This window comes from Pseudonaja textilis, chromosome 12 (assembly GCF_049901715.1).
Source record: "Pseudonaja textilis isolate UNSWEBS1 chromosome 12, rPseTex1.2, whole genome shotgun sequence".
In the NCBI taxonomy this organism is placed as follows: Eukaryota; Metazoa; Chordata; class Lepidosauria; order Squamata; family Elapidae; genus Pseudonaja; species Pseudonaja textilis.
The window spans coordinates 20,677,651-20,701,135 of record NC_142001.1 but is presented as its reverse complement, the minus strand read 5'-3'; the positions used below and the strand labels follow the sequence as shown (position 1 = coordinate 20,701,135).

The window sequence follows — 23,485 nt, the reverse complement described above, 5'->3', positions numbered from 1 at the left end:
GGTCTGGTGGGACGCCACCTTCACACACCTCGTCCTTTCAGCTTCCCAGGCCACAGAGGTTCCCGGAGTCCTACGGCCACGTGCTGCATTCGTTGCTGCTCTCCATAATCCCACACGTCAACATTCGCTACAGCGAAATCCCAGAAGAGTCCAGAAATGTCAACTTCTCCTTGGCCAACCTCTTGAAGGTTGGTGTAGACTTTGCCTCTTTCCCTCCTCTCTTCCCCATCTTTAATTTACAAAAAAATAAATAGCAAACAAGTTTCATCCCTGCCAGCATTGAGAACTACTCCTATGCCTGAAATTCTGTTGATGGGAGCCCCCCAAATACCTAAAGGTTACCCCATAAATAGCGTTTATGTGCCTCAGAAACACACTCAGTCAATGCGATGCAGGAGTTCACCACCTCCTCCTCTTCCACAGCGATGTTTGACCTTCATGGACCGAGGTTTTATCTTCAACCTGATCAACGACTACATTTCTGGGTTCAGTCCCAAAGACCCAAAGGTAAAATCTGAAGCTTCCCGGAGCCACCGCGGGCGATAGAAAGCAGAAGCCGTCTGTTATAACTCCCTGGTTTTTTTTTCCCCTCCTTCTCCACATCCAGCTCTTGGTGGAATACAAGTTTGAATTTCTGCAGACCATCTGTAACCACGAGCACTACATTCCGCTCAATTTGCCGATGAATTTTGCCAAGCCAAAGTTCCAGCGGACGCATGGTTTGTATCCCGCCCCGTGATTCGTAGGCCATTCCCAGCGGGCGATTATTTCTCTGTCTGTTTCTGGAGCCAGTGCCTGAGAGAAGGGAATCAATTACCTTTGCAAAGCTTCCTGAGAAATGAAGCCAAGCCCACAAATAGAATTTGCAGGACTAAGTAGCAGCGGGTATTTTTTATAATTAGGAGATGGCTTCACCCAAAGCAGTAATGTGCCCATTGGGCATCGTTGTGCTGTGAAATGGGTTAAATTGGAAGAGGAGACCTATTTGTTTCATCTTTTCTGCAACAGAGCAAGGAGATGAAATATCCCTCAAGTAGTTAAGGGTGCCTTGATGTGTCTGTGTGTACGTAAACCCACCCACAGAGTGGAGCACATTCACTGCCATGGACAGAAGCCCAAAGTTTTGGCTATGAAGATGGTATGAGAACCGTCTGGGCCCCATCAGAGGGTTATCAATCTGCCGGGGCCTGTCAGTTGTTGCCGTTATTTGTGCTATCCTAATTTAATCCAGCTAATGTATTTATATTCTTTTTTGTTTGTTCGTTTCCTTCTCTGGCACATCAGATATTACAGAATGACAGAGTTGGAAGGGGCCTTGGGGGTCATCTAGTCCCAACTCCTTGCTCCAACAGGAATGCTGGACCATTCAGACAAAGGGTGGTCCATCAATTAGACATTTTTCCCACGTCTCCACAAGGGTTTGCTAGATGGAGGGTAGAAATTTATTTGTTTGTTTATTTATCTTGTCATGTTTATGTAGTGTAAAATTGGAGGAGGTGGCCCTTTAAAAGAGCTGCCTGCAACGAAATTTCATTTTTAATGTACACCAATTAAGGCACATTCAGAGTGACAGTAAAGTTGTTATTATTCTAAATAAAAGCCTGCAAGGTGCTTTGGGCCAAATCCGATGCTCTTAAAATAAGCAAGGATTTGGCCTCCAGAAATGTCCACCCAGCTGCTTCTGACAAGGTTTCCCAATCCATCCATTATTCATCTATTCATCCAAGGTTTTGATCTGGACCTGCTTCTGAGACCAACAGAGGTTAGCAGAAGTTTCATCCAAAAAGGCAAACATATTTGAGTTGGAACAGCCGAGCAAGACATCTGCAAGCCTTCTGTTTCTAAAAAATGTCCACACTGTCACTGCGAGATCTTGATCTGTTTATAATAACTCCAGTTTGGCATTCCCAGAAGCAGAAATTTAGCCTCAGCAATCAATTTTATGTGACCATCTTGAACGGTTCATATAAATAATCCAGTTTAATTTAGTTGAGTTTACTTTATTGTCATTGCACCTCGTACGACGAAATTAAATGCCATCTCCAGTGTACATGATGACTATGACAATAAACACAAACACACCTCCTTCACATTTTATACATTGAAGACCCCTGATATTGCATTAATTTTACGCTATTATACAGTAGAATTCAACAGAGCTCCTGCCCTGGGATAGAAGCTGTTTTTCAGCCTATTTGTCCTTGTTTTTATTGTCCTGTACCGTCTGCCAGATGGTAATAGTTCAAAAAACGGGTGCCCAGGATGAGATGGATCTATGGCTCTGGGATTTCTGTTTAATTCCAGTGCCGTCAGATTCCCCCCAACTCTCTGCCCCCTCCTCCAAGCCTTTGTCCTTTCTCAATTCCCTTGACACCCCCCCCCCAAACCCTTATCCCCAACTTAGCAGGACCAAACAAATCCGCCGGTGGGGTTGGCCCGTTCTTCTGCCTCCCCTTCTCTTCAGTGACTTCCATCACCAGATGTCCTTGTGATACTCTCAGAATGATCCTTTTCAACCTTCCTCCTCCACCCACAGATGTCAACCTTGAGTACAGCCTAAGCGATGAATATTGCCGCCACCATTTCTTGGTGGGGGTGCTCCTACGGGAGACGTCCATCGCCCTGAAGGACAACTCGGACGTCCGATACTTGGCCATCAGCATCTTGAAAAGCCTCCTCATCAAGCATGCCTTGGATAACAGATACCAGCACAAGGTAGGAAGTCCTGAGCCAACAGTGACTTGTTTCGTGGATTGCACTCAAGAGTGACTGGCTTGGGTTTGCTTGTTGGATAGCTTCCACATCACTAAGCCAAAAGTAAACAGACAACATGACACTAACTCAGCTGAACCCAGCGTGGCCAGTAGATATGAGTTTGGTTCAAGATGACGTGATGGTTGAGAAATCTGTCCCTCAACCAGTGGTCCAGAGGGTTAGAAGACAGGGTGTATGTCGGTTGATTTTTGTCCAACCAGGAATGGCTAATGCCACGGAATTGCTGGAGGTGGCTGGTGAGGAGGACAAAATAACCAAGGGGTTTCATGCTCTGGACCTTCCTTCTGCCCGATAGTAGCTTAGCCATCACCTGGCCTTCCTCTTGGTCATCTGGACCATCCTCTTCATTTGATTCTTTCATGTATCTTGGGATCCCTTTTCATGACTGCCAGAGTTGAGAGCCGGCCAGAACAGAGTGACTGCAGGCCAGGCCGGCTCCCTTGGGGCTCCGCTGGGATGCTGTAGTTCTGCACGTATCCAACTCATCATCCTTTGAGGAGCTGAACTTCTGGGAACTTCTCTCAACCCCTCCTCTCCCTCTGCCCCACGTCCATACATTGCAAAGCTCTCCTCTAGTCAGGGTTTCTGATGAAATTCCATTGGCTGAGAGTTGGGGAAGTGCCAAGCAGGACTGAAGCTTTGAAAAGCACGGCTCATTCTTCTCTCTTTTAAGGTGTGCTCTTCTGTAGTGTAGTTTTTCCTTTGTGTTATTTTTGCAGTTATGTGCTGTGCCAAACCAGAAGGGGTTTGATGCTTTAAGTAAATAGTAAAGGAGGTTACTCCGAAGCTCTGCCCTTGCCCAGTTGTCCCGGTTCAGATGTTATCCACCTCTTTCTTCCCTCCTGTACAAATCTTAATCCAGCTGAGTCCTCCTCTTTGGGGTGGCCATTTGAAACCACCGCTGCAGTCGTCTTCGGGTGGGGGAAAGACCAAGTCCAGGGGGGGAGATGCGGCTCCCCTCAACCTGGCTTGCAGCTTCCCCTTACTCCACCGCCCCTCCAAGGCAGCTTCAGCCCCTGATCGTAATGATCAGGGCTCTCCAACGAAAGAGCACGGACCATAGCCGCAGAGAGTCGCGATCTACGGTCCGTCAGCGAGGAGGCTCCGCCTTCTTCTCTCGGATGTTAACTTTACTTCTGATTCAGCAAACCAGTAGTTCTGAAGACTGGCTGGCCCTCCCCTGCCCCTCCCCTCCCAGGGATCCCCACTCGTCCCGTTTTGGAGGCTACGTAAGTGCAGATGGTACATGGAGCACGGGGAGGGGGGAAGCGGGCCCTCCACAGCCCATTTTCGCTCCCAGGAGGCTGCAGGAGGCTGACTAGGCCACACCCACCCAGTATTTATGTGGCGCCTGGTTGTGTGTGGCTTTTTAGTTGCTGATTGGGATGTTGATGGTTAGCAATTAAGTTGTGGATTGTTGTGTCCTTGCTCTGCCAAGTCCTCACCTCCTAAGTACTTTGTAGGCTTTGTAAATCAGCACTCCTGTTGACTGTGGGCATGATTGTGTCCTTCCACAACCACATAAAGGGATGTGATTGTGTCCTTCCATTGGCCAGAATGAAAAATAACAATAATATCGCCAAAGCGGTGGACGAAAAGGAGCAGATCTCTCCCCCTTGGCTTTCGGTGACCCCATCGATTCAAAACTTCCTTTTCCTCTTATCATCTCCTATCTGGGGGAGGGGGGAGTTTCACCTCATTTCCTACCCATCTCCCACCCTTCTCCTCTCTTGCAGAACCAACAAGCCAAAATAGCCCAGCTGTATTTACCTCTCGCTGGACTCCTTTTGGAAAACGTCCAGCGGTTGGCCAGCCCAGACAACTTGTATTTGTGCACCCCGATGTCCACCTCTGTGAGTAATTTTCGAGCAGGGAGTTGCATTGTTGCAGATGTGGGGCAGGTTCCCCAGCTCAGTTCACACACACACACACACACACACACACACACACACACAGAGCGCCTGCTGGGAGAGAAACCTTTAGAAAAACGGAGAGCCTTCAGTCATAAAGTTGGAAGGGAGAACTGGGATGGTGTGTGGGGAAGACCTTGGGAGACGGGGCCAAGAGACCTACGTAGCCAAGGGAATGGTCAGATGAGGGAGGACAGAGACCTCAGATCTAAAAGAGGCAGGAGAAGAAGAGGCGGAGAAGGAACCGTCTCTCTCAGATGGCAAGGATTCCGTCGCGGTAGCCTCCCAATTAAAACAGAAGTAGCTCATCCAGTGGTGATTCCTCTCTGGTTTGCCCCATGAGGACAATAGAGAGGCCATCTAGTCTAGCCCAGGGGCCTCCAAACCTGGCAACTTTTAAGACTTGGGTTGCTGGCTGGGGAATTCCAGGAGTCCACAAATCTTAAAAGCTTCCAAGTTTGGAGACTCTTGGTTCTAGTCCAGGGCTCCCCAAACTTGGCCGCTTTAAGCCTGGCGGACTTCAACTCCCAGAATCCCCCATTCAACTATGCCTGTTGGGTCCTTTTCCTCCTACTCCCTTGAGTGGAGAGATTGCAGCGGAAGGGATTACAAGAGAGAAAGCAGGCATAAAGTTGAAGCCTAGCGAAGCTGGCTGGAGAATTCTGGGAGCTGAAGTCCGCAAGTCTCCAAGTGGCCAAGTTTGGCGACCTCTGTCCTAGTCGGTTCTAGTTTCTCAAGCTAAGGAACTCAAAGCCGGGCGGATTTTAGCTCTCTCTCTCTCCCCGGCCTCCAGAGGCAAAACACTGCAAGATTTTCAGAGCTTGCCTTCTGGTTATCCTCCTGAACTTGGCTTGGAGCCACGATGTTCCCTTCCCTGAACCCGCTCCCTCTTCCGTGCAGGCCTCCCGCGATGAATTCCTGTGCAGCTTCGCCTCCCCTTCCAACAGGTCCAGCCTCATTGTGGATAAAGACTCACGTAAGGAATGCTGGGATATATATATATATATAATTATTTTATTTTATTTGCAAACATATCTTTTTCCATTTGACGACTGGATGCAAATATCTTGTGCAATACAGTTAGTGTTTGCAGCCATATTTATTACATAGTATTATTCTCTAATCTTAGTGCACTTATTGAACTTAATATCAATATCTCTTTATCTTTCTCCTAAGCTTTTTTATTTCTATTAAAAAATATCTATTATCTTTCTTAAGTAATCCATATCTAGCTTTCATTTTTTTTTCTCTCTAACCGTTGATAAAATAATGTCCGTACCGTATAACGTTCTGTTTGCTGTCTTTCTTTAATTACAAGTGTTCATCTATTCATTGCTGCACATTCTAGTATTTCCCGAATCTTTTCTTGCAGTTTATGGCGCCGGCTTCCAGAATGGCCTTCTTTTGAAAAGGGAAGATTCGCGGGGGTCCCTCATTTCGGAAGGAACGGCCGGCTCCCCCGATCAGCCTTCCTCCGGAGAAAACGTACAGTTGCTCCTTTAGATTCCCAGAGAGGCTGGGGAACAGACAGCACGACTCTATAAGCTCTAGAGAGCCCCATCGCTCGCTTGGGGGGCGTGCTTGGCTGAAAACTGGAAGCAAATGCCGGTTTCCTTGCCAAGCTACCATAAAACACGGTCACCCGGCTACAGGATGCACACATGGCCAGTGGATGCACACATGGCCAGTTGATGAGCACCAGTGGTGGGATTCAAATTTTTTTACTCCCGGTTCTGTGGGGGTGACTTGCTGGGCGTGGCAGGGGAAGGATCCTACAAAATCCCCTTCCCTCCCCACCCCACTAACCTGCTTTCCAGCTCCGTTCTCCTGTGCAGGGCAACCAAAGGAGACCCAGCCAATCAGCTGTGGATGTGGCTTGGTGGGCGTGGTGTTCTGTGGGCATGGCTTTGGTGGGTGTGGCAGGGCAAGGATCCTGCAAAATCCCCCTTCCCTCCCCACCCCACTAACCTGCTTTCCAGCTCCGTTCTCCTGTGCAGGGCAACACAAGAAGACCCAGCCAATCAGCTGGGATTTGGGAGGCAGAGAATAGATGGGGTTGGTGGGGCCAGTCAGAGGCAGCATTGGCTGGTTCTCTGAACTACTCAGAATTTCCGCTACCGGTTCTCCAGAACTGGTCAGAACCGACTGAATCCCACCTCTGATGAGCACCCAGCTTGCAATTGTTTGACCACAGGGAGGGGGCAGCCATCAGAACTTCAGAATCGGGCCAGAAGTACCTTTGCGGGGGGGGAGGTCTGTTGGAACTTTGAATGGTCGCTAAGCAATCACTCATAAGTCAAGGACTACCTGTGCTAGTCTGGGGGAAGAATTGGCTGGCCATATTTACAGATACCACAATATTAGATACCTTTATTTAAAGGGGGAAGGGGAAAACAGGGGTAAAGATACTTTAATAGGGGTACTAGCCACTCCTCTCCTTACCTCTCTTGCCTCTTTTTGGGCTCCTCTTGGTCAATGCAGATGCGGAAAAGTTCCACGCGCAGCAGCCTCTCCCATTTTGGGCGGCTGGACCAGTACGAGATCCGCAGCCTGCTCGTCTGCTATCTTTACGTCATCAAGATGCTGTCTGAAGGTCAGCCCTCTCCGTCCCCATTTCCTGGGCTGGGAGAGTCAAGGGACGACGGGAGACACCTTAAATCGTTTTCTTTTGATTGCAGACACCTTGTTGTCCTACTGGAACAAAATATCTCCCCAGGAGCTGATGAACGGCTTGGTCCTGCTAGAGTAAGTTTACCTGGGCATCTCTGTGCTTTTTTTCAGAGATGGAGGGGAGGAAGAAGGATCACCTGTTGAAACTTCTAGGAAGAAGAATTGTTGAGGGCCACATTTAGAGGGGCGCAGATGCCCACTAAGCATTTGCCGGTTTGTGGGATGGCCACAGCTCAAGGAAAGAGATAATATCAGATCAGAGTTTCTCAACCTTGGTAAGATGGTTGGACTTCAACGCCCAGAATTCCCCAGCCAGTCACACGGGAATTCTGGGAATTGAATCCACCCACTTCAAGTCGCCAAATTTGAGAAACGTCAATCTAGATGTTTTCCTGACCTTGATTATCTCCATTTCTTTCCCTCTCGTGCTGCAGAGTCTGTCTCTTCCACTTCCGATATGTGGGGAAAAGGAACATTGCCAGGTACTGTGGGGGATGGGCATGTGGGGGATGGGTGGGGGGGTTATTTGGTGGATATACCAGCTGCACCCAGTTGGCAGGGTTGGCCTATTTACCTATCCAATGTATTTGTAGCCCACCCCACAGTCCAAGTGAATTTGAATGGCTTTCTTCAAGACAAAACAAACGTTCAACTATTATAAACATAAAAATGGATTAAAAGTAAAACAAACAAATAAACAACAACAAAAACCCACCAGGGTTTGGAGGGGACAGGTGAGGTGCCTTCTCTTTTAGGGTACCAACCCCCTGCAGCTACAGCTTCTCCTTCAGGACCCCAGACTGTCAAGGAGCAGGGAGACCGTAGAGCAAGGCTCTTCAAACTTGGCAAGTTTTAAGACTTGTGGTCTTCAACTCCCAGAATCCCTGAGCTAACATGACTGGAGGAGGAAGAATTCTGGGAGTTGAAGTCCACAAATCTTAAAGCTGTCCAGTTTGAAGGCCCCTGGCTCAAAGGATCACATCCACATCTGCTCTCAAATTCAACCTCCATCAATGTGATGGGTTAGTCAACATCATCATCCTCAGATAGCATGGCCATTGATTGGCTGATTGGTTGGTTGCTCTATCTCAGAGGTCTCCAAACTTGGCAACTTTAAGACTTGTGGACTTCAACTCCCAGAATTCCTGAGCTAACATGACTGGAGGAGGAAGAATTCTGGGAGTTGAAGTCCACACATCTTAAAGCTGTCCAGTTTGAAGGCCCCTGCAGTAGAGGTGCCTGCCCTGCCCCCAAATTGCAGGCCATGGGTGGGTCTGCATTTAGGCGTGGTGTCATGGGCCCCCCGTTGAGGTTTGGGGGGTGCATTTGGACCCCATGCACAGAGGGCTGAGCTCTGAATCTCTTTCCTGCAGGGCCCAGGATGGCTGGCTGTCCAAACACGCGAGCATTGACCGGAAATCCCAAACGATGCCCGTCCTCCGCAGCCGGGCGAGCACCATGCAGTCCCGACTTCAGCACCTGAACAGTCTGGACAGCTCTTTCACGCTGAACCACAGTAGGTGGCCAACAGAAGGCCCAGAATGGGGGGCCTTCTCCTTGGGTGGTCTTCTGCTCTGGCAGACGGGAGCTCAAGGCCGACCGAGCTGGGATGGCCTGGGGGTTTGCAGCCCCCGAACGAGCTCTCCCTGGCCGCTCCTTCCTTGTCAACCAGAGGATGGTTAAAGGGAGCTCAATCCAGGGGTGGGCTCCAAACATTTCAGCAAAGGGTTCTCTGCCCGGTGGCTGGGTGGGCGTGGCCATGGTGGGCGTGGCCTAGTCGGCCTCCTGCACCACGGTGGGAGGGCATTTTTGCCCTCCCCAGGCTCCTGAGGCTATCTTTGAGTCTCCGGGAGGGTGAAAACAGCCTCCCCAGACTCCGGAGGTCCATTTCCAGCCTTCCCAAACTTCTGGGAGGCCCATTTTTCACCCTCCATGAGCCTCCGTGCACACCTTGCATTTACCTGCATCCAAAACAGGCCATGTGGGGTCTCCTAGGAGGGGAGGAGCAGGGTGGGTGGGGCCAGCCAGGAGTGGGATTTGGGGATGCCCAGAACCTTAGCTCGGGGCTCACCCAAAACCCCTGCGAACCCGCAGCAGCCCCACCCCTGGGTCAACCTTGACTTTCTAATCTCAGGTGCCGGCACATCGGAGGCAGACATTGTCCATCAGGCCCTGCTGGAAGGCAACCTGACCACGGAAGTGACCTTGACAGTGCTGGACACCATCACCTTCTTCACTCAGTGCTTCAAGGTCCATCCTGGCGTCTTCTCTTTCTCTCTCTCTCTCTCTCGGTTGAAGGCCCTCCTTGTAGCAGCTGAGCTTGGATGCGTCTGGACTCTCGGTTGGCCGAGTCTTCAGCTTTGAATTTTCTTTGGACCAACCTTTGTGACTCTCATTGGAATTTGCCCCTCCTACTCCTGAGGCCTTAGTCCTTGTTTAGCGACTGCCTCATTTAGCAACCATTCGCAGTTCCTTTGATGGTAAAAATGTAATGCAATCCTCTCTTTGACAACGTTTGCTGGTCCTCAAAGCAAAGGAGAGCTGAAGTTAGACCATAAGGCCTGTCACAGTTTCACTGGGTGACTGTCTCTCTCTTAATGACCAAGTTGCCGGTCCCAATTTTCACTAAGCGAGGACCGCCTGTCCCAAACATTCTGCAATTGTTGGGGGCTGCTTGGATGGGCCATTCCAGCTTTTAAATGCCCAGCATTTAAAAACCAGCCAACCAACCAGCAGATTCTTCATCTCTTGAGCCCCTTTGTGGGGATTTTCCAGCCAAAGTTCACCTGGATCCATTTCTCCCCAGAACCAGCTTTCGAACAACGACGGGCATAACCCGCTGATGAAAAAGGTGTTTGATGTCCACCTGGCCTTCCTCAAGAATGGGCAGTCAGAGGCGGCCCTGAAGCACATCTTCGCCTCCCTGAGAGCCTTTATCAACAAGGTGAGGGGTGGAGAAACTGCCCCGTACATCCTCACTGGCCTCTCGCTTCCCTCCCTGCTGGGATCAAAATAGGTCACTTCCCCAATTCTGGGCAGTGAACCAAGAGGCACCTGTTTCCTTTTGGGGGCCAGATTTATTTTTTTAATATATATATATATATATATCCTGGATTTGTACCAAGCATGTCAGAGGGTAGGAAAAAGGGGGCAGGAAGGCCTCCAGGCAACCCCACACACGAAAGACTCGTTCCGCTCTATTAACAGCGATAGTAAAAGGTTTATTTTGGGCCTGGCTGCTTCCTAATAGACCGTCCTGCATGCTGTGCAAAATGCTCACTTCAACCGAGGTGATTTTGCTTGGTCTCTCTGTCCTTCCTGCAGGGTCTTTTTCTGTGCTTTAACTCGGGTAGGGCAGCCCCCCCCTCGCCCAATTTGGCCATTCTAAGGCTGGTGGACTTCAACTCCCAGAATCCCCCATTCAACCATGCCTGTTGGGTTCTTTTCCTCCTACTCCCTAGAGTGGAGAGATTGCAAGAGAGTAAGCAGGCGTAAAGTTGACATCTAGCGAAGCAAGCTGGAGAATTCTGGGAGTTGAAGTCCACGAGTCTCAAAGTGGCCGAGTTTGGGGACCCCTGGGGTGGGGTAGGGTATCCTTCTACCCCAGAGAGCAGAGCAGGAAGAGAGTCAACTGACTCCATTCTGAGATCCCAACATCCTGGTTTAAATTGTCCTTCTTGTCTGTTTTCAGCTAGTTTTCTTCCACAACTTTCGCATGTTTACGGCTGGGAGGCTGTTAATTAATTCTGTCAATTTCGTGAAGCCTGAAGCTCACGAACGAAGGCCCATCTACCCGTCCCGAGATAATATTGCAGGATCCAATATGGGTCGATGACCAGGACCAGAGATTTAACAGATAACAGATAATCAGAGTTGGAAGGAACCTTATAGGTCATCTAGTCCAACTTCCGAAGGCAACTTCTGTTCCCTCGGTTGATTGTTCTCCCTGTCAGAAAGTTTCTCCTTATTTCCAGGTTGAATCTCTCCTTGTTTAGTCTTTGGTCTTCTGAGTTCTTGGACAGGTGTTGGAGCCCAATCTTCTAGTTCCTAGAAGACCCATCTAGAGAGAAGTTCCTGGGCTCCAGCATGAATCTGAAAGCTCAGAAGACCAAACCTCTGGTCCAGGTGAGCGACCCAGATTGCATTCTGCAAACCTGAAACTTCTCAGGGTCTGCAGACTCCCGCCTGGTTTACTTCGCCTGAAGGCAAGAAGGTGGCAACTCATGCCGGTCTGAGGATGAGGCCATGAAGGAGAGGTCCTTCCGAGATGGACCAGGGCCTCCTCTTCCCCAGGTAGCACTTCCTTCTCCTCCTCTTCCTCCTCCAGTTCCCTGCGGCCTTCTTCAAGGGAAGGGTGACCATGTGCTCTGCCTTCTGCTACGAGGTCCTGAAATGTTGCACGTCCAAGCTCAACTCCACGCGGAGCGAGGCCTCTGCCCTCCTCTACCTTCTCATGAGGAACAACTTCGAGTTCACCAAGCGGAAGACCTTCTTAAGGACTCACCTGCAGGTCAGTGAAAAGGGAAGAAAACTTTGCTGGCTCTCACGGCCACTGTTTCTTCACAACCTCCTCCCTCGCTCAAAGAGGGGGACTTAGAAATAGTTCTCCCCTTGTCCCCAACCTTTTGCGCAGAGAAAGAACGTGGGAAAGGTGCTCTCTTATCGCCTTGAAGGTTGAATAAATATCAGATCAGGCTGGCTTGTTTGGACAGCAGGCTCTTTCAAGAGACGCTGGGTGTGTTACCTTCAACGTCCTGGGAAACTTGTGACATGAGGAAGGTTGAAATACTGAGGAAGAAGAAAAGCAGAAGTTTTGTTAGGAGAAATTTGGTTCTTGACCTCTGCATTGTCTGAATTTCACTTTCATCCCCTGCTTGACCCCAGAGGCTGTATGTCAGCCTTACCTGGTGGACCAGACAGGAAACCTGACCAGATGAGCAAATTCTACTTTCTTGTAGGGCTAAGTATCGGAACCTCGCAAGCCTGGGAGTACGTGACCTCCTCCTGCCTCCTATACAGCCAGATAAAGTAGGGAGGATCTTCTCCACCTATTGTGCAGCCATGAGCTCTCTGACCGTTCTCTAAGGCAGCATCTCTGGGCTCTGTCTCCCAAGGTCATTCTCACATGCTGTTACAATGCAGGACAAGACTCCAGGGCTGTATTCAGTCCTCTGAAGCCGGCTTGCAGCCTCTTTAAAAGAAAGCAGGCCCATGGGTCTTCCCCCGCCCACCGCGTTTGATGGGAAAACACACCAAAATGCACTTAATCTTTTGAAATAAGGAAGCGGGGAGGAGTTGTACAATCCTGCTTCTATTCCTGTGGTATCTATGACCTCACCAAAATTGCATCCTCTTGAGAAACGTGGCTCCTTTTTTTTTTTTTTTCCAAAACATTGTAAATCTGAGAATTTGCTCGGGTTCTGAATCCACCCTGGCCTTTCTCCAGGGCTGCATAAGTTGGCTGGTTTCATGCGTTTCTTGGTGACACATCTGTGATTCAGGGGCAAGAAAGCTCAGATCCCTAAGGAAATGCCATGGATCCATGGGAATTTCCATCTCTTGTCCGGGACCAAATTTAACTGCTGGTTTTCACCAAGCTTGTGGCTGGCAGATGCTTACCAGATGCAGGTTCGGCCCAGAACAGTGACTCAGACAGAAACATTTGCAAGCAAGCAAGTCCCCCTTGGGACCAAGAATGGTTCTTCCTGCAAGTTCAGCCCCTGTGGAATCCAAACCCAATCAGATCATTCCATTTCCATCGGAGGCTGTTTGTGGGGTGATGCCATCGGCAGACAAGGAGCAGTGGACCAATATTGGGGTTCCCAGGAGGTTTGATATCCGAAGCTGTTCCTGTACGGGTCAGCCGGATTCCTTTGGGTTCCCAGGTCCCAGCTAGTCAACTTGTCACTTCCCTAACTCTGACTGAGGTCTCTCTCTTTCTCTGCCAGATCATTATTGCAGTGAGCCAGTTGATTGCCGACGTGGCGCTCAGTGGCAGCTCACGTTTCCAGGAATCACTCTCCATTATCAATAATTTTGCCAACAGCGACCGGCCGGTGAAGGTAGGTTTGGTTTAGTGGAAGAGCCTTTTGGGGTTCCTCACCTGCAAGAAGGGAGAGGCCCCTTCGCAAAGGCTCCTTTGTTCCAAGGAGGCCTTGCCAGCCACGCGCAAATTTTAGTTCCTGAAATATCACAAGACTCCTGGAAATGCGTTGTGGGACCCTCCCTGCTAAGAGACATGGCTGCAGCTCAGGCCGGAAGGAGGACCTGGAAGGAACCGTTCCAGGCTAGCGGGGGTGGGGTCCTATTTATAGACAAAAGGCAGGGTAGCCGAGAACATCAAAGCTCATGTTGCATTGCAACCTTGAGGTGCAAAGTGAGGGATACACAACCAAATTCCACCTGGGGTTTGGGAATGTGAGCGGCAACATCTCCCCACTTCCTGGTGGCTCAAAAGGGGTGGCAGAGGAAGCAGGGATGGTCCTGGGTGTAAAAGATTCTGTGAGATCCACTGGCACCTTTCCCCTAAGGTTGCAATTCGTGATCTGTTTCATGATGCCAGTGACCCCAGCCGTCAAGAAGAGATTACCTGGTCTTGCTTGGAAGCGTCAATAAGGAGGAATTTATTGTTACCTTTATGGTCAGAGTGCAACATGTGTACAGTGAGATTGGCTGAGCCTCCCTTCGTGCACTCACCCCCAACACAACTCACAGTGAGGACAGAAGTCCCTAGCCCAGTCCCAATCTTATTACACTGTGTGACCTCGTTGCACAACGCGCCGCCCCACAAGTCTGTGTCTTCAGGGATCTCCTGGAATCAGAAATGTGTTGTTTTCGTTCACCATGGTGACTTCTCAGTCCCGTGTTTAATGGTTTTCTCCTTGGGCAGCATTAGAAGTTGCCATTTGATAGCATCTTTGTTGTGGTTAGCTGGCAGCAGGTGCAGACAGCTGAGGAGAGCGAGGACTCAGATGAGGGGCCAGGACCATTAGGGAGTGGATTGCTGCCTTCAGAGATTGGGGGCTGGCAGCAGCAATGAGGAGGTTCCCGAGGAGCCTGTGCCAAGTGCGCGTGCGTGCAGGGCTGCTCGTAGGAAAGAGCAGCTACAACAGCATGGGAGTAAGGCTGCAAGATAATGGACCCTCCTTCAAGAAGATAAAAGCCAGCTGTGAAACGAACGTTCTTTGCAGAAGGCAAAAACATTTTGAGACTCCAGCCTTGTGGACATTCCAGTATCCTGAGTTTGTATTTGAAGATTCTTGTATCGCAAATTATTTCTTGCCTGTTATCTTTTGGCAAGTCTCGCCCAGTTTGGCAAGGCTTGTGCTTATCACAGCTCATGATTTTGCAGAAGCATTAAAAGGTTTCTGTTCCCTTTGGATTGTGTTTGATTTGTTGGAAAAGGGCTTGGGTCAGAACTATCTTCTGTGTAGCTCTAGCAACCACAGCCAGCACTTCAGAGGTGGCTTCCAACCAGATTGCCACCAAAGAGTCTGCCCTTGTGGCCTTCCTCCCTCTCTTCTGTATTTTTATGGGCTTTCTGGCTTGGCCAGCATCTTTTAGAATTGTCCAGGATGGTCTTTAGGATGTGACAGTCGATGTGTCAAACGGTCCCATGGGGGAAAGGAGAAAAGCCCACCCCAACCCAACTGGGCTTCCTCTTCCCCAGTTGTCCCTCCTCTCTGGTTTAACTGCTAGAGGAACAGCTGGTAGACGGGAGAAAAGGGCCTTGAAGGGTCTCCTCCTCCTAAGGCCTTCAAAGGGACGTTCTCTTCTATGACAGGCAACTGCGTTCCCTTCCGAAGTCAAGGATCTGACAAAGAGGATCCGCACGGTGCTAATGGCCACTGCACAGATGAAAGAACACGAGAAGGACCCTGAAATGTTGGTGGACCTGCACTTCAGCTTGGCCAAGTCTTACGCCAGCACTCCGGAGCTGCGGAAGACCTGGCTGGACAGCATGGCCAAGATCCACGTCAAAAATGGGGATTTCTCAGAGGTAATGACCTTGGCCAATGCCCAACCCTTTGGCCACTTCCCGGAAGTCTCACCTGCCTTGCCTCACCTTTGCTCTTGTTTCACAGGCGGCCATGTGCTACGTTCACGTTGCAGCCTTAGTGGCAGAGTTTCTTCACAGAAAAAGTGAGTGCTCCACGTGTGGAAGATGGGGCGGGGTGGGGGTGGGGGGTAGGAAGGGAACTCATTTTGGAAGCCTTCCTTCCTGTTCTGCAAAGCTTCCCTGATGGGAAATGTCTCGTTTTGGCTCCTGGAAGCAGAGATGGTGCCATGGTGGGCTGGTGCTGCAACCCTCGGTTTGGCAGTTAACCAAAGTTAGTTTCTTTCTGTGCTTCAGGCACCCTTGGGAGCCCAAATGTCAACTCATAAAAATATTTCTGTGGTCTTTTTAGAGCTGCCAAAAGAAAGGGAGGGGGAAGCAGTGCGACAGGCTTGCAAAACTGAAAGTGCATCCCATAAATGTTTTCAAAGTTAGTTTCTAGGTGACCGAAGTTTCTGCCATGCAAAATTCTAACTGGAGAGCATGATTGATGATTCTGGGATATGGATGTGTCCCATTGGAGGATATGAATTACAATACACCCAGGGGGTGGGGTGAACCAGGGTCAAAGGTGACAGTGAATGATGTGTCTCAGAGTCGGCTGCACCCAGGCAGTGCCGGCATGTTTACTCCTAATAAATCATCTTTAAGTTTTAGAAGTTTGGCTTGAGACTCATGATTTTATTGGGGGTCACTGCCAGAATCCTGACAGATAGCCGGCTCTGAGACATTGTCACCCTCGATCCAAGCACCTCACTGACGTACGGTTAGTCCTTGACTTACAACTGCTATTGAGGCCAACATTTCAACAAGACTGCGTTTCTGTGAGTTTTTGACCCCATTTTGTAACCTTCCTTGCCAGAGTTGTTTAGCCAATCACCGCAATCGTGAAGCGAGTAACACAATTATTAAGTGAATCCAGTTTCCCCAAAAGGGGATTGTGTGACCCCCCTCCCCCCAAGTCAATGAAACAGTCATAAGTACATGCCAGTTGCCAAGCATCTGAATTTTGACCATGTGACTATGCGACTGTCAACGTTCCAGAAAATTCAACTCCAATCAGTAACTCCGAGACCGACATCTTCTCAAAGTCCCCTTTTATTAGAGAAAATACACAGGCACATCTGGGAAATCCTGAATCTGAAAGTTCCGGGTTTCCCTCCAATAAGTAAAAAATTACAAATCCACCCCCTCATTCCCTCACATGCCCCAATCACCATCCGCCCCAATTTGAAATGTCCCCTCACCCAGGTGCAGAAATAACATGACCTTGATTGAGAAGAAGAATGCTATTATGTCTAAGCACATACGCTCCGTGCAATTCCCCCCTCCCATCTTCCCAGGCTCAGAAATGTGGTAGCGTAGAAGCTTCTGGTGCTACTAGGGCTTCCAAAGCTGAGAGGGACGTTGCTACAATGACGGATATGACAAGCAGTCCTAAGTCATTTTGTTCAGCGTTGTTGTAACTTCAACGATCATTAAAGAAATGGTGACAGCTTCCTTGTACATGGAAAACCTGGTAGAAGCTTAACCTTGACCACAAAAGCCAAGCCAAGGCTATCATTCATCAAGGGAAAACAAAAAGTTTCCTGTTGCCTCCCTGTGAATTGTTCTGTTTGTCTCTGCTGAGTCAAAGTCTGCTTGCAAAAGGTTCTTCAACAGGAAGTAACCAATAAAAAAAAATCTCGTGCATTCCTTCGCCTCCATTGAAACAATCTGCCTGCTAACTCCAAAGTCATTAATCTTTTCTTGAGAGGAAGAAATGGGCTGTGATTCACCCCTTTTTGATGACAAAATGCAAAACCAGCAAGCACTTTAAATCAGCCATCTCCATAGAAATGGCCTGTGTTTTTCCCCCTCTACCACCCTCCAAAAAGACCTTGACTATGTATCAGAATGGTCAATCAAATGGCAATTTCAAATCTCAACAAATAAATGCTCTGTCTTACATATTGGCAGAAAAAAAATCAGAAAATAAAATACAAGCTGAATGATCAAGATCTTGTTGAGGATCCAAACTTTGCCAAGGACCTTGGAGTACTCATCTCAAATGATCTAAGTGCTAGAGCCCACTGTAACCACATAGCCAAAAAGGCATTAAGAGTCTAATACTACGTAGCTTTTTCTCTGGTAATATCACACTACTAACTAAAGCATACAAAACATTTGCTAGACCTATACTTGAATACAACTCATCAGTCTGGAACCCATATCATGTGTCTGATATTAACACAATTGAAAAATGTCCAGAAATATTTCACAAGGGGAGTTCTCCACTCCTCTACTTGTTGCAGAATACCTTATGCCACCAGACTTGAAACTCTAGACCTAGAAAACCTAGAACTACGCTGCCTCCGGTCATACATTGTCCTACCTGCAAATGATTACTTCAGCTTCAATCATAACAACACAAGAGCATACAATAGATACAAACTCAAGGTTAACCGCACCAAACTTGACTACAGAAAATACAGCTTCAGCAACAGAGTGGTCAATGTCTGGAATACTCTACCTGCCTCTGTGGTTTCTTCCCCAAACCCCAAAAACTTTAACCTTAGATTATCTACTATTGACCTCACCCCTTTCCTAAGAGGTCTGTAGGGGGCGTGCATAAGTGCATCAATCGTGCCTACTGTCCCTGTCCTATTGTTTCTTTTTATTTTTTTTATAAGTATCTATTCAAAACTATATTTATTCTTATACCTGTATCTTGTAAGCGATTGACAAATCAAATAAATACTAAAAAATACTAAATCAGGAAATACCAGCCCTGCCCAGCAGGGCTTCCAAGAAATTTCTCCCCAGACGAATCGGGAAGGGGAGACCTGGACACGTTGCTCCTGCTGTGAGCCTGGGAACCTGATTCTGTTGATTGGCATTTTTGTGTTGATTTGATATGTTTCCCTCTCCCTAATAAACTTGCTGGGTAGCTTGGAAGCAGGAACGTGGGCAGTGTGTGTGGGAAACAATTCAACTGCACCAATGTATTTATCTGTAGAGAGCAGCATGAGATCAGAAGAAAACCAACAGTCTTACTACCTTGGCAATAGCTTTTCAGACGTTCTTCGACATCCAGAATTCCCAGTCCATAGGGTCACTGGCTGGATTTTGAGTACCGGGAGTTACAATTCTGGTATTTTGGGGGAGGAGGGTGTCACAGGATACGGACCAAAAGAAAATGAGATAAACCACTAAAATGTGCTCCAAGATTTATTTGGCTGTTCCAGTTGCTAGCTTGGGATCTCAGTTTTGGGAGCATGGGTCATATATTTTCTATTTATTTTTAACACCAAGAAATGGAATTTGTTGTTATCAGCTGAACCTGGCCCAACTTGTCATAGAGCTGAACTGAAAAAAAGGAACTAAAATCCAGCTGCGGTTTGTGGTCGGTTGTTGTGCTGTGTTGAGATGAACTTCCAAGGACAGTTTTAACTCTGACAGCGGAAAGTTTTTGTTGAGAGAAACCCAGGTTTTCACCCTCTGACCCTCCTTCATTTTTTTAATGCTTTTATTTTCCTGCCTGCCTGCCTTCCTTACAAGCTTTTAGATAAGCTGACATCTGATTGCACCAAACTATAGTGTTGGAGTCCAGGTTCCTGAAGGCACCCATCGTTCGCCTGGGAATTCTTGAACATCTCAGAAAATGAGAACCTTGAGGTGGGGTGTCAACCTGGCTGTCTATCAAGTGCGGATTATTTCCATGGAGGTTAAGCAGATGGAGATGAGTTATACGCCCAGGTTCTCCTCCTCCCTTCTCTCTTCCACCTCTTCTGCTTCTGCTTCTGCAGAAACTCACTGAAGCCTCTGGTTGTCCTCTCGAGTTGGAAGGCTTGTCCACCTCAAAAATACAAGCACGCTACACAGTTCCCACAAAAGGGGAACCTACTTGCTGAAATTCAAAAGGCAAAAGAGGTGAAGGAAGCCCAACCCAAGCTCAGCCCGCCCTTTGCTTGAAGTACCTCCTGCTTGTGGTGTTAGAACCTGGTCTCCAGAACCTTAAGGCAGATGCCTACTTCTCGTTTTACGTGGTATTTTTTCCATCCTAATAAGGGCTAGAACCCAGTTTTGGAATGTTAACAACCTTGCTGTGGGTTCTGTCCCAAGGAATAAGGTGGTGTGACAGACATAAAGTCCGTCAGGGGTTAAAAACGAAATCGTGTGGCCGTTTCAACCCCCAACTGACCTCCAAGTTCTTCTCTCTTTCTTGGCTCCTGTCTGTAGAGTTATTCCCTACCGGATGCTCCTCTTTCAGGAAAATCACGCCCAACATTGATGAGGAAGGTGCGATGAAGGAAGATGCAGGGGTGATGGATGTTCATTACACCGAGGTAAGGGGGGCCTCTAAAGGGCCAGAATAGACGTCGGAAGCATGGCCCTTGGAGAGCTGGGGTTTTACCAAACCATGTCAGGCTGAGAGAGGCTCAGAAAATGGAAAGCTACTTCTTCCTTTCCTTTGGGAGAGGAAATATGTGTTTTGTTTTGTTTTCAAAATTGGCTTTTGCTTGAGGTCCTCGGTATCTCTCCAGACTCATTATTCAAGCAAAGGCCTGACTTCCTTGAACGTTTCCCCCTGGTGATAAGCTGTGTAGAGCAGCTGGGAAAGCCCTGAGCCAGAATTTTAGTAAGTAAACAAATGTGGCGAAAGGACTGAACCGGCTAAACCAGTTTTCCTTTGGCAAACTTGTGGGTTGGCCTGTCAGGGCAGCCCAGCCCAGGTGGGTCCAAGGCTCTTCAGGTGTCCAAAGAGGAGATAAAAGCATCAAGAGCCACTCTGGCAGATCCTGAAGGAGAGCTTCTCCACTGCCTTTCCTTCCTTCCTTCCTTCCTTCCTTCCTTCCTTCCTTCCTTCCTTCCTTCCTTCCTTCCTTCCTTCCTTCCTTCCTTTTCCATCTTTTCCTTCCTTTTTCCTCTATCAGCTTTCTTCTCTATCTCCTTCCTTCCTTCTTTCATTCCCTTCCTTCCTTCCTTCTTTTCCTTCCTTTTTCCTCTATCAGCTTCCTTCTCTCTCCTTCCTTCCTTCCTTCCCAACCCCTGCAACTGCTTCTCACATTGCCGCTTCATCTGTTTGGGCAGTCTTCTGCGCCTTAGTTGGCACCCACAATTGGGACTAGAACTCCCAATCTCCTGGTGTCACCCAGATGGCTTCCATGGCCAAGGCAGGCCCAGAACTCAACCGCCTTCCACTCTCAAGCCTGGTGCCTCAACTTCCAGACTCAACTGGCTCTCTCGTGACCCACCTTTTCTTTCTCGCGCAACTCACAGGAGGTGCTGGTGGAGCTGCTGGAGCAATGTGTCGATGGCTTGTGGAAAGCCGAGCGATACGAGGTCATCGCCGAGGTGGCCAAGATGATCATCCCCATCTACGAGAAGCGGCACGAGTTTGAGGTAGCCCATCAAAAACAGGCGCCAGCGATCCTGCTGAGCCCTGCAGGGAGGAAGCGCCAAAACCAAATTAGCCAGCAAGCAAAAGTTGTTAGTCCAGATCCACAGACACCAAAGCAGGCTCAAAGAAGACCTGCAAGGGGGCTTGCGGGCAACAGCAGAGGGTCTCCTATAGCCATGATGGCGAACCTATGGCGTGCATGCCACGGGTGGCAGGCAGAACCATTTTTGCGGGCACGCAAGCCCCAGCCAAACTCACCTGCACTGCACAGCTGATTTTTGGCCCGTTTGAGGCTGTTTTTGCCCTCCCGGAGGCTCAAGCGAAGCCTCTGCAGCCTTTGGAGATCGAAAATACCGGAAGTGCCAAAACGGGCCTGTTTTTCGGCCTCCCGAGGCTGCGGGGGCTTCCTCCGAGCCTCCCAGAGGCCTCAAACAGGCCAAAAATCAGCTGGGAGGCTCGCACATGTGCAGTGCAGATAAAGGGACAGGGTGGGGGTGTTGCATGTGCATGCACAGGGGTGGGGTGGGGCGCATTGCATTGTGGGTGCCGGCGCTCATGCGCTGTCAGCACACCACAACAAAAAGGTTCGCCATCCCTGTCCTATAGCCTCCAGCTCCCCCAAATCATCCCAGCCTTCTTTTTATTTTTGGAAACTGTCCGCCTTTTAAGGTAGACCAGAGTAGGAAACCCAAGTCATACATGCCAATCCTGCTTTTATAAGATTATGATCACAAAACTGTGCAGCCTTGTGGCCTTTTATCTGCACAAGAATCAGGGCAGGTTCAAATAAAAGTGAATATTTGCCACTCAGGGTTGAAATAAGGGCTCCTTGCTGCTCTCTGAGCTTGCTCGTTTTCTTGCAGTCGTTTCATGACCAGACCAGGTAACTTCATCCGTGCCAGATTACACTTTTGCTCCAGGCTCAATTTTCTTCTCTCTGGCCCACCGCTCTTCCTCCTGTCCCTCACGGTTATTCCCTCTTGCCCGTTACAGAAACTGACCCAGGTCTACCGAACGCTCCACGGGGCATACAGTAAAATCCTGGAAGTGATGCAGAGCAGAAGGAGGCTGCTGGGCACCTACTTCCGAGTCGCGTTCTATGGACAGGTGAGCCCACGGATTGCTCGGGTGATGGACACGGAGAGTCAATCCACCGCGGAGAGTCTTGCCTTTAATGCAGCCTTTCTACGTGTCCTGGTTTCTTCTTCAATTCGCTTCAGTTGGCATCCACCTCCATCAGGGGTGGGATTCAAATTTTTTTTACTACCGGTTCTGTGGGCGTGGCTTGGTGGGTGTGGCAGGGGAAGGGTACTGCTAAATTCCCCATCCTCTCCCCACCCCACTAACCTGCTTTCCAGCTCCGTTCTCCTGTGCAGGGCAACCAAAGGAGACCCAGCCGATCAGCTGGGATTCAATGAGAGGTGGAGACTAGATGGGGTTGGCGGGGCCAGTCAGAGGTGGGATTGTCCAGTTCTCTGAATGATTCAAAATTTCCGGTACCGGTTCTCCAGAACTGGTCAGAATCCCACCTCTGACCTCCATGCCACTTTTATGCAGATGCCGCTTTGTCTGTTGCTCCTCCAAGGGCATTTGGGGGTGGGGGGGCATCTCTAATTTCTCCGTCCTCCCCTCTGTCTTCTAGCGTCACCCCTTCTCTGGAGCAACTGTCTTGGATGTGTGGCTCAATCAGCTCTGTTTCCTTTGCTGGAGGCTCTTTCCTAAGGCCGTGTTTTCTAAACGTGGCAATTTGGAAAAAGGTGGACTTCAACTCCCAGAATTCCTGCTGGCTGGGGAATTCTGGGAGCGGAAGTCCACAAGTCTTAGGCAGGTCATCAGGCCTGAGAAACACTGGCCTGAGGTCTTCCTTCTGGGGTCTCTCCAGGAGAGGTTTTCCCAGAGAAGTTGTCAAGTTTTCATCTTTTGATCTTTCCCCCCTGAAAACTCCACATTCTCAGCTTCCTTGGATATTATCCATGTGTCCTAATTAGAAATCACATTGGACTAGATGTAATTCTTTAGTTTCAACCCATTTCCCTTGAGATTAGGACATTCCGATTCTTCAGCTTCCTGGCATTTTCTGTGCGTCTCTTACTTTCCCAGCTGTTTCCCATCTTCTGAGACTGAGCCCACAAGAGAGACAACGATTATGATGTTCTTGTCTTGTGTTTTGTTGGTCTTAAAATATGGCCTGTATTTACTATTATTACTACTTGTACTTTACTTCCCTTTATATTTACTTTATCCTTTCCTCCTCCTTTTCCCTTCCCTTCTTTTGGTTTTCTTCCCTTCCCTCCTTTCTCTTCCTCCTTTCCCTTCCCTTCCCTTCATTTCATTTCATTCCCTTCCCTTCCTTTCTCTTCTTCCTTTCCTTCCCCTCCTCCTCCTCCTTCTCCCTTCCCTCCTTTCTCTTCCTCCTTTCCTCTCCCTTCCCTTCCTTCCCCTCCTCCTCCTCCTCCTCCTCCTCCTCCCTTCCCTCCCTTTCTCTTCCTCCTTTCCTTTCCTTTCCTTCCTTCCCCTCCTCCTCCTCCTTCTCCCTTCCTTCCTTTCTCTTCCTCCTTTCCTCTCCTTCCCTCCTCCTCCTCCTCCTCCTCCTCCTCCTCCTCCTCCTCCTCCTCCCTTCCTCCCTTTCTCCCTCCTTTCCTTTCCTTTCCTTCCTTCCCTCCTCCTCCTCCTTCTCCCTTCCTTCCTTTC

The 23,485-nt window shown here is 49.0% G+C and overlaps 1 protein-coding gene across 3 annotated transcripts in view; it reads left to right on the top strand.

Annotated features, from left to right (window-relative positions):
• The window catches only part of DOCK11 (dedicator of cytokinesis 11), a 56,898-nt gene that overhangs the window by 23,549 nt on the left and 9,864 nt on the right, over positions 1-23,485 (top strand). For 2 of the 3 annotated variants that reach the window (XM_087940808.1, XM_087940809.1), the window contains exons 28-47: positions 42-188; positions 424-507; positions 608-719; positions 2,537-2,715; positions 4,512-4,628; positions 5,586-5,661; positions 6,058-6,170; positions 7,167-7,278; positions 7,364-7,430; positions 7,790-7,837; positions 8,729-8,871; positions 9,490-9,605; positions 10,162-10,299; positions 11,683-11,865; positions 13,304-13,417; positions 15,139-15,354; positions 15,440-15,497; positions 19,633-19,739; positions 20,674-20,796; positions 21,788-21,901. In XM_087940808.1, the coding sequence (XP_087796934.1) occupies positions 42-188; positions 424-507; positions 608-719; positions 2,537-2,715; positions 4,512-4,628; positions 5,586-5,661; positions 6,058-6,170; positions 7,167-7,278; positions 7,364-7,430; positions 7,790-7,837; positions 8,729-8,871; positions 9,490-9,605; positions 10,162-10,299; positions 11,683-11,865; positions 13,304-13,417; positions 15,139-15,354; positions 15,440-15,497; positions 19,633-19,739; positions 20,674-20,796; positions 21,788-21,901 (2,367 nt within the window). Of the gene's footprint in view, positions 1-41; positions 189-423; positions 508-607; positions 720-2,536; positions 2,716-4,511; positions 4,629-5,585; positions 5,662-6,057; positions 6,171-7,166; positions 7,279-7,363; positions 7,431-7,789; positions 7,838-8,728; positions 8,872-9,489; positions 9,606-10,161; positions 10,300-11,682; positions 11,866-13,303; positions 13,418-15,138; positions 15,355-15,439; positions 15,498-18,951; positions 19,054-19,632; positions 19,740-20,673; positions 20,797-21,787; positions 21,902-23,485 lie in introns of those variants that run through there. The other variant, XM_087940810.1, reaches the window with a different exon arrangement.